At 36.0% G+C, this 10,200-nt stretch overlaps 1 protein-coding gene across 2 annotated transcripts in view; it reads left to right on the top strand.

The window, feature by feature from the left end:
- The window catches only part of pkp3a (plakophilin 3a), a 16,663-nt gene extending 9,434 nt beyond the window's left edge, over window positions 1-7,229 (top strand). For both annotated transcript variants that reach the window (XM_053482557.1, XM_053482550.1), the window contains 9 exons: window positions 1-52; window positions 1,242-1,416; window positions 1,668-1,788; window positions 1,931-2,092; window positions 2,277-2,459; window positions 3,037-3,190; window positions 3,288-3,483; window positions 3,631-3,718; window positions 5,640-7,229. The exon at window positions 1-52 is cut by the window's left edge and continues 153 nt beyond it. In XM_053482557.1, the coding sequence (XP_053338532.1) occupies window positions 1-52; window positions 1,242-1,416; window positions 1,668-1,788; window positions 1,931-2,092; window positions 2,277-2,459; window positions 3,037-3,190; window positions 3,288-3,483; window positions 3,631-3,718; window positions 5,640-5,684 (1,176 nt within the window). In that variant the 3' untranslated portion in view covers window positions 5,685-7,229. The remainder of the gene's footprint in view (window positions 53-1,241; window positions 1,417-1,667; window positions 1,789-1,930; window positions 2,093-2,276; window positions 2,460-3,036; window positions 3,191-3,287; window positions 3,484-3,630; window positions 3,719-5,639) is intronic.
- The last annotated feature ends 2,971 nt before the right edge of the window (window positions 7,230-10,200 follow it).

Genomic DNA, 10,200 nt, shown 5'->3' with positions numbered 1-10,200 from the left:
CTTATGGAAGCCCTGAAAGAACCAGATGATGAAATACAGAAGAACATTACTGGTGAGCTTTTTTTTTAGGTCACAGTCTAAACTAATTACCTAATTATTAATAGTAGCCATTAATAATGGGGTTGGATTTATGTCAGTGGGAATTTCCAGTGGTTTATCATGAATCAGAAAATTAGAAAGAATTAACTAAACTACTGCATAAACCTGTGTTTAGTCTTTCGCTGTTGTGCACTATTGTCACTAGGTTGGCCTTGGGCAGCATTGAAAAAGCCTGGACTTTACTATGGGTGTGGAGAGGTAGACACAGTGATAACAGTTATACAGCTCCAAAATCGTACCTAATGCACTAGTGTTATAAGCTGCAATCCTCAAAGGTGTGGCACTAGGTTCCATAAAAACTTTTTTGATGCATTTTAGTTAATGTGTGCATAAGTGGCGAAAACATTGAACAGTATTTTTTACTGGCTATATAAGTGATGGTTGCAGGTATTTTTTTTGGGGGGGGGATTTATAGAATAAATCAGTTTTGCAGGTGTGTGTGTTTGTGTGTGTGTGTGTGTGTGTGTGTGTGTGTGTGTGTGTGTGTGTGTGTGTGTGTGTGTGTGTGTGTGTGTGTGTTCTCTGGGGCGTTGGCTGTACTCTCCCAGTGAAAGGGTGTTGACTGTTAAGCAGCGTTGTCTTGGCTTGCATGAATCTAATCAGGACCATGAGTCAGGCACTTGCTGTGGTATGGTTCTGGGTGAATAAGATTTACAGTTGACAGCGGTACTTTTACAAGTTGTAAAGTTTTTTCAGATTAGCTGTTTTTATGCACTGTGCATATGGCTGCCTCATCTTTCTTTCCTCTACAAAGTAAGTAAGCTCAAAGGTCTTAGCAAACAACTCAATAAAATAACCAGAAAAGATCAGAGAAGTACAGTCTTCAGTTGGAGTAGTTTGCCGCATATGTTTCTGAAAGGATTCCACAGAAAACCTTCAGCTGTGTTAAAGGTGTTTTATGATCAACTTTGGACAAAAACTTAAAACAAGCTTTGATCTCTCTTCTGACAGATAATTATGATTGTAAAATGAATACCTCATTGTTGTGAATACACAGTTGCATATAACAATATTTGTGTTGTCTTATTTCTTTTTGTAATAATTTTATTTTAGTTTGGTAATAAATTGAAATAACTAAAAACATATCTATCTATCTATCTATCTATCTATCTATCTATCTATCTATCTATTTTTCTCTATAGGAATTCTATGGAATCTCTCCTCTAAAGACAACCTGAAAGAGAAGCTGGCAAGAGAAATACTTCCAAAGCTGACAGAGGACATACTGTTGCCTCTCTCAGGAGCGGGAGACAGAGAGATAATTGAGCACAATGATGCAGAGGCAGATATCTTCTGCAATACTACCGGATGCCTCAGGTGCTTCTATGCTCATGCATATGCAAAACCATCCTTAATCCTGTAGTCTTATAAAATTACAAGTCATTTCACATAATTGTAGTATATACTGAGGCACTTTTCTCATCGTCTAATTTGCCTGACGGTGTTCTTCTCTCTGTGTACCTACCAAATAACAACACCTACAAAAGATACAGTTACCTTTTCACTAACTGCCTTATACAAAAAATACACACACCTTCTCACTAACTGCTAATTCTATTTCACTGCAGAAACCTAAGTTCGATAAACAAAGACACACGAAAGCTGATGAGGGAGACTCCTGGACTAATAGATGCCCTGGTAGGCTACCTTCAGAAATCAACTGAAGATGAGATAAGAATAGAGCAAAAGGTGATCTCAGAGAAAAGACAAGCATAACCATGACCATAACCTATTATGTCCTACCTGTTTTATCCAAATACATTAAAATATTATGTTCGTAATTTTACAGTATGTAAATACATTATGTTAATGCTCACCCTTTATGTGACAGGGAGTGGAGAACTCTATTTGTGTGCTGAGGAACTTGTCCTTTCAGCTGTATGATGAGATTCCCCCATCAGTCGCGTTGCGCTTGGAGGGCAATCGAAATCTGATTCCTTCTCGAGGAGAGGCTATTGGCTGCTTCACTCCTCAGAGCAAGAAAGCAAAAGATGTAAGACATATTTCCACATTTCCTTCTAAAAATGAATAAAGTACATATATCAACTTACTTTATACTCTATATATCAATATGCTCTACTTTCCATTTCCACTTGGTGTGTATGTGCATGCATTGTTGCATTGTAATCTGTATAGTAGGTGGATGTTTGACAACTTTATTTCTTTCCGACACACAGAGTCAGAATCAGGATCTGTCTACGTTTGCCGAGGTGGCCCGGGTGCCTAAGGGATGTGAGTGGCTGTGGCACCCTAAGGTCGTCAGCTTGTATAATAATGTCCTTTCACGCTGTTTTACAAACCCCATCACACGAGAGGCTGCATCGGGAGCTCTGCAGAACATTACTGCCGGAGACAAAAGGGTAAGACAGAAACCTGCATGTTGTCTTTTAACATATTTGAGAACAATTTCACGGTGCTGAGTTTATCATTTTTAACCTACCATATTGCACAAGCTTTTTTAATCCATATCAATATTTTGCTAATATGTAGGACAATGTAATGCTTACTTAGGTAATATTTTTATTCTTAACCTAGTGTTTTATTCTGCTCAGATGTATAATGAGAAACATATAAGTCACTCTGGATAAGGGCGTCTGCCAAATGCCTAAATGTCAAATGTCATGTGTGTGTTATGTAACAGTACTATTTTGTAGTGCGTATTTTGTAGGTTTGTTACCACTTACGCTACAACTGGGCTCAGACACACCTGACCCCTTGAGCTTTTCTGCAAAACATCACTAACTAACAGAATAAATGCCATGCATAATCACAATAATTATTACAAATAATTTTTTTGCAATAAAAAAACATGCATAATTCACCATGACATGTAATCCTGTCATTTCAACCTTGCTTATGTTTTGTTGTTAACATTATTAGTTATTTCTGGCAGCTTTAATAATCCAAACACCCTCTCTTTTTTTTTTATGCAATTAGTGGCCATCCATCCTAAGTCGTGTTGCCTTAGAACAGGAACGTATGTTGCCTACAATTCTGGATAAACTCAAGACAACCAATGATTCAGAACTGCGTTCTCTTACTGGCTTCCTCAGGAACCTATCCCGTCACGCCCGGGACAAAAACAGTCTGGGTGAGTTAAGGTCTCAGTCTTATTTAATGATATATGCTATGCTAAAGTCTAGTTCCCCTTCATGAAAAGTACTTTTTATGTTTGTTGTTTTTTTTAGCTCCTAAGGTGGTGTCAAACTTAGTGGAGATATTACCAAATGATGGCATGGAAAAGAGCCCTTCTCCTGATGTGGTTGTAAACATCTGTGGCGCACTTAACAATCTTGTAAGCTCTGCTGAGATCGCTGCCCGGGACATATGCTACTTTGATGGACTGCCCAAACTAGTGGGCATCAAGGGTTCTCATGATAACAGGTACGAGGCCCTCACTGACTTGTAACAGAGAGCATCTACTATTGTGCAATAACAGCAGCATCCTAGGAAGCTCTGCATATTTGAGATGTTCTTGAACCATTCAATTCCACTGCCTTTTTTTTAATGACGCTTCCTTCTTCATTTTAGTCCATACAAACTGAAGCAAGCCAGAGGAGCAGCTACAGTCCTTTGTAACATGTACCAATATAAAAAACTTCACAAAGAATACAAAAAGGTAATGTAAAGTTGATATTGAATTAATTCTTTTTAAACACATATTTTAACTAAATATTTTAAATTTGCAGTTTTTAGGGCTACCTCATGCTTTGTGTGCATTTCTTTTGTGCAGTTTGGACAAACTATTTATTTATTTACAATTTTCTACATACTTGAATACTACTCATACTATCACTACTACTACCACCATTATACTATTATACTTTTATAAATCAAAGGAACTTTGACAAAATTTATACTTATTAAATGACAAAAAACTTGTCAAATAATCTGAACAAAATGAACAAAACATGTCAGTAAAGTAACCAAAAAAAATAAATTAAAATTAATGTTTATAAAGTAACTATAAATCAATATAAATACAACAAATTATAAAAAAAAATAAGTTAAAAGGCAGTAATTATGAATAGTGTCTAAATTCCAAAAATAGAAAATTCACAGGATTCACTAATTCACAGGATTAACAGCAGGCATGACACATCCACGCTGAGTGCTCCGGATGGCTGTAGTGCTCTGAGAATGAAATAGACAGCCGGCATAGCTAGCATATTGCTAGATGGTATTATACAGTATGACACGATTTTCTTGTCTTGATAAAAATTCAGGCTTCGTCTTTCTGAGCAAGCTCAAGCTTATTTAAAAAGTCCTCTAGGGCTGGTGTGAGGAATGGCTTGCAGTAGAACGCTAATAGTAGACAACCTAAATATGATCTAACATGGAATGAACACCAAAAAGGTGTTAAATAATTCTGTGTTATAACTAACACCCTTCTTCAAAGTATCTCTGTTGACATATTTGTACACTGTTAAAAAACCTTTCAAAGAACTACAGGAAACAGTCTTAGTAGCAAATTTACAGTAGAAGCAATTTCAACATGGCTAAAGGTTCCAAAGATATTGAACAAGAGTTATAATGGTTATAATTTTTAGATAGAATATAAATGATCCATGATTTAAAGAAACCTAACTTTCTCTACTGTTGGTATGTAAAAAATGCTGTTGTGAGCTTTTTAACCTTATTCCTGCAGGGCCCTTGCCCTACATATTTTAGAGAGTTTAGAGGCTGGGTTAGCAACCTTCGGCCCTTTCCTTGCCATGCTCGGCCTTCTATAGCGGCCAGCATTGCCTTTTTTTGTGCCTATTTATCTTTTACCAAGTTGCAAAAATGTATCTGTCATCCCTGAGACTGTGCATTAACATGTTTAAGAAAGACTGTGTGTCAGGGTTTACTGTACAACATATTTTAGACATGCTTCCCCACCCTGCCCTGAAGTCATTTTCCAGTTTTACAAACACTGGTTTGGAACAGGACATACACTCATACACAGAGACACACACACACACTCACACACAGACAAGAACACCAAAAGCACAGGGCGTGTATAAATGTAGTGGTGCTTTGTCAAGTAAAGGTGGAGTCATAACGCAGACCTGTCAAGTGATTTCCTCAGGAGCATGTCCCAACAGTGTGCCTCAATTTCACACAGTAGCAAACAGATATCTGAAAACTGGAGAACTATACAGGGTCTATGCAAAAATAAATGAGTAGTAATATATATTATCAAGTCACCACTAAACATGACTCATAAAAACTGGGTAATAATAATAAAGTAATAGTTCAATAGTTCATTATTAATTAAGCTGTAATAATGCAGTCTTACATTTTTTTTGTTTAACGTTATACTTGAAATGAAATAAGTAAGGTGGCATGTTTTTGCACATGTGTAGCTTTTGCTTTGACACTTTTGTATGCTGAATAAAATTTGTTTTTTATGAGTTATTTTTGTTTGTGTTTACCCAACCCTAACCCTACGTTTTCTTAATAACTACCATTTGTTTACTGAAAATCTTGTTGTAAGATCAAATAATCACTTTACTGGTAAGTAATTTAATTATAAGCCTTTTTTTTCTTTTTTACAGAAAGGATTCCAGAAACAAGATTTTTCAGAGGCAATCATGCATTAAAGACTGTAATAGTGTGGATATAAGTGCATGTATGTAAATATGGAATGAAAATATAACATAGCTGAATATTTCAGCTATGGTATTTGGCTGGTGCAAGAATGAAAGGACATCTGAAAACCAAGGCACATGATCCCGGACTTGATTGATGGAGGATGCACCTTAATTAAATTCCTGTAGACATCATTTTTATTTTATCAGCAGGGATTTCATTTTTTGACCCGCTGTGTTTTTTGTCTACTTTAAGCAGTGTGTAGGAAGATCATTGACTATTCTGTGTCTCTACAATTGTTTTCACAATAACAAGGACATTTCCATACCTTAACTTTTGGTACTTCATGTAATTTCTTTTTATATATTTTTGAATTTTAAACTACTTTAACCGGTTTTGTCCTCTAAACATCAATAATGATATTTGGGGACATGGTTCTGGGCTTTGTGAAAATTTTAGCAGGATGCCAAATATTATATGTTATAAACCATGTATTATCTTCTCCAGAGTTGCCTTTTTTTGTGAATGGGTCTGTTATGTTATACTGAGCTATGTAAAGAGCTATGTCTCAATTTTTTACACTGTGCATAGTGGTTATAAAACAATAAACAATTTACTGTCTATTAAGGGAATTTCTAGTTAGGACAGCCTTAAATGTAGCACTTTGGCCTAGCACTAAATGGTATTTACTTTGATATGTCAGCCATTTAGAGGACAATTTAATGACTTGTCATCTTTTGCCATTCTGGTACATTGGGATCAAGTCAAGTCATGTAGATATTTTCTTACCTACCCTTATCGACCCTGCATCTCACTGAATTTTGAAGTGTGATTGCATTGCTTGCAGGAAAATCATTGAGACATGGCTACAAGTTAGGCTGAACTTAGCAAAATGTAAGTTCTGACTGGCACATGGTAACAGATTATTTTTTATTATGTTGTATTATAACCTTAGATATAAATCAAAATGTTGCTCTGTGTGTGTGTGTGTGTGTGTGTGTCATAATTGCACATTTATATAGCAGTGTCATGTCTGGGCTAAATTTGGCAGTGGTAGATTAGTTGTTTTATTGTATCAAACGAACCTGATTTGATTTGATAATTTTTATTTTGCATCCTCAAATAACGATAAATGCTACTGCATATTTTAGCGATAATACCATGTCTAAACTTTTTTAGGAAATTATTTTTTCATTTAAAGTAAGTAAGATACTGAATATTTGGGATATATTGGTTGGAGTTGGTATGTATATTTAAAAGGGTGTCTATAAAACAACTTGTTTGCATTTGCATTAAATATTTTCTCAAATCTTTATATTGTAATTATTTTTTATATTATGGGGAATTTATATCGTAAAAATGATTACTGTGTGTTTGCCAAATTCTGTAGAAATATTTTTCAAGGCCATGCCTAATACACACTGCCTGTTTTATAAATTTCTTTTCAGCAATAGTTTTGTTCATGCTCTGTATCTTTCATTTTGCACTTTGCAAGAACATTCTTATTTGTGATAGTTTTTTTTTCCCTGAAAACAAATAAAATATAATCTGATGAATTTTTTTGCGTGACAGCCTTTTAATCCTCAATGATTCAACATTCTTTTTTCTTCTTTCACTTGCTCGATCCCTGACTCACCACACCTCTATAGCCCTGTCAGGTGGGTGTGCTGTGCATGATGGCCTGGCTCTATTTACATACTTGCGCTCTGCTCAGACATGAATATTCTGCCTTTTCAACATACTGTAGGAAAATGGTGAATGCATTCTTTAAAACTAGCCAAACAGTTATGATATTCTAGAGGTAGAAGGTGAATTTTGGTTGTAGGATACTCCTTGTGAACCACAGGTATGCTTAAGCATGGGAGTATTGTTGTTTGTTGACAACAACAAACAACAATGATGACATTTATTGTGGTCTATTAGGTTCTTTTCTGACCTTATTATTTAAAGTTGCTTTGAGGTTCAGCAGTCAGTGACGTACACAGATTTGTTCAGCGGTAGAAGTTAAGACAGTGAAAGTTTTGTGCTGATGTCATTCAAGGTTCCCAACCACCACCCTGACAGGCTGTACCATGACATGCACTATGTCCAAAATCGCACACTAATAAAATGTTTTCTAAAATGCAGGCAAATATTATATTTTTTATATTATTAAATACAAATTGTGTAATACTTATAAGACTACAATAGGTTTGGGCTGAGAGAAATAGTTTTTTAGTTGATTTTCATGGAAAATAATTTCACATTCCACAAAAATTAAGTTTGCTTTGTATTTAGTTTTTTGCATATCGTCCTGTTGAAGACGCAAAAACACAAAAGGCACAACATTTTGTGTAACCCCCACCCCTGGTGGGACAATAGTATCAACGTCTAATGGTGTTGCAACATCTTACATACCAGTCGCTCTACTTTTGTCTGACACACCTCTGTGTCTATGACTGATTTTCCCAGCAGTCAAGTTAGATTTTCTCATGTCATATTTCTCACTCGCGACAGCCTTGAGTACTGTGTGTGGAAATTTTTCAGTGAAGCATAATGATCTATTTCATGCAAATTTGCAAAAAAAAAAAAAAAAGTAATCTTGTTGTGGATAACTATATTTACAACAACATAGTATTACAAAATGTGTTTTATTGGAAATATCTTTAACATTACATTTAGGCATTTGGCAGACGCTCCTATCCAGAGCGACTTACATTTTTCTCTCATTATACATCTGAGCAGTTGAGGGTTAAGGGCCTTGCTCAAGGGCCCAACAACAGTGGCACCCTGGTGGTCGTGGGGTTTGAACCTGGGACCTTCCGAACCGTAGTCCAATGCCACAGGCTGGCTGGAAATGGAACCTAAACCCTGGAGACTAACCACTAAGCCATCGTGCCACCATTAAGCCATTGTGCCACCGCCCTGCACTAAAACAGTAAAATTCTTTCTTCACACAACCTAGCATAGAAGCTGGGGTCAGAGAGCAGGGACATCCATGATACAGCACTCCTAGAGGGGATATAGCACACCTTGCTTAGGTGCTCAACAGTGGCTTGACAGAAGCTTGAAACACTGACCTTTTGATAAGTAACTATAGGTAAAAATCTAGAAATATTTAAACAAAATAGGGCAAAAATCTATTCCTCATTAAAAAAAAATCAATAATCATTAACTGTAGTGTAGTAGATTTGACAGTTAAAATCCTAAATTGCTAAGGAATTTTATATACATGTTTTATTTATATAAATGTTCGAAGGAAAGGCTCTAGATCGTCACCCTGGCCGGGATAATGTGGTTAATGTAGATCTTCATTTTTCTTCATTGAACAATACCCGCACATCTCATAATAGAAACATAAAATTAATGTCAACAGCAATAAAGCCAGTATTGGGATGCTGGTCATGTTTTTTTTTTTTTTTTCTTTATCTCTAGGCCAAATCCTACGCTGACCAAAGTTGTTGACAGAATCACATTACATGATAAAACAATGCAGATTACAGAGCTATTTAACCATTGCATGACAGTGATTCTTTCTGTACTGCTGACAAGGGAACAAAGACTTCTTCCTTCATCTTACTTCTTCTTTTCACCCCATGTACACTAAGGGGAAGTGAGCATTCAGATCTTAAATAAATTTTGGAACAAGGATGTACACCAGCACACTAAATTTGAAATAAACCACTCAAGATGCAGCGACGTCAAGACTTTCAGCTTTAATTCAAGGGGTGTGACAAAGGTGTGGCATTAACTATACAGGAAGCACAGCCATTTTCATGCACACACCTAGAAATGGCTGACAAGCAGTTGCAAGAAGATAAAATGCCTGGAGATGGTTCTGAGTGTTATTATATAAACTAATTAACTTAGCTCCTATCTGTAACATACTAACAACTGTAGTAAATATCCTTTAGGAGGCTTTTATCTATCTAGACTGTGACCTTTTTCTGCCTGGCACTTCATATATATATATATGTATATATATATATATATATATATATATATGTGTGTGTGTGTGTGTGTATATAGCACCAGTCAGCCATATTACAAAGGATGAAAGTCTTATAATATGCTCTATGTACAGTATTATGCATTATGGACACCTGAGGTAGTGGTAACAACAGATGTATCGCAGTTAAGCTGCAAGTGTATGTGGGGGGAAAAAAACAATTTGCTGCCATATTTTTACAGTATATATTTTTAAGATCATATAATGCAGACCGACAATGCTCAAGTGGCATTTTACATCAACCACAAAGTATTCACAGGAACCAAATGATGTTGGTAAACAAGCTCTGTAAATGGACAGCTACCTAGCCACCTATCAGTTTGGGCATATTGTTTCAAAAGAAGGGCTCACTGGGACATTGCAGACCAATTTAAGTGACTAGAGCTGGAAGCGAATTAAGTGTGCATGTTTCATCAATTTATCGGATATACTGTATGCAGGCAAGTGAAAAGTCTTGTATTAAAGGGTTTGGCAGAGTCTGTTATGAGATCTATCCTTAAGACAGCACCATGAACATAGAAACAATAGAGCTAAATACG

This window comes from Clarias gariepinus, chromosome 2, assembly GCF_024256425.1.
Source record: "Clarias gariepinus isolate MV-2021 ecotype Netherlands chromosome 2, CGAR_prim_01v2, whole genome shotgun sequence".
NCBI classification, from domain to species: domain Eukaryota; kingdom Metazoa; phylum Chordata; class Actinopteri; order Siluriformes; family Clariidae; genus Clarias; species Clarias gariepinus.
Note: the sequence above shows the minus strand (reverse complement) of the source record. Positions and strands in the feature narration are given on the sequence as shown.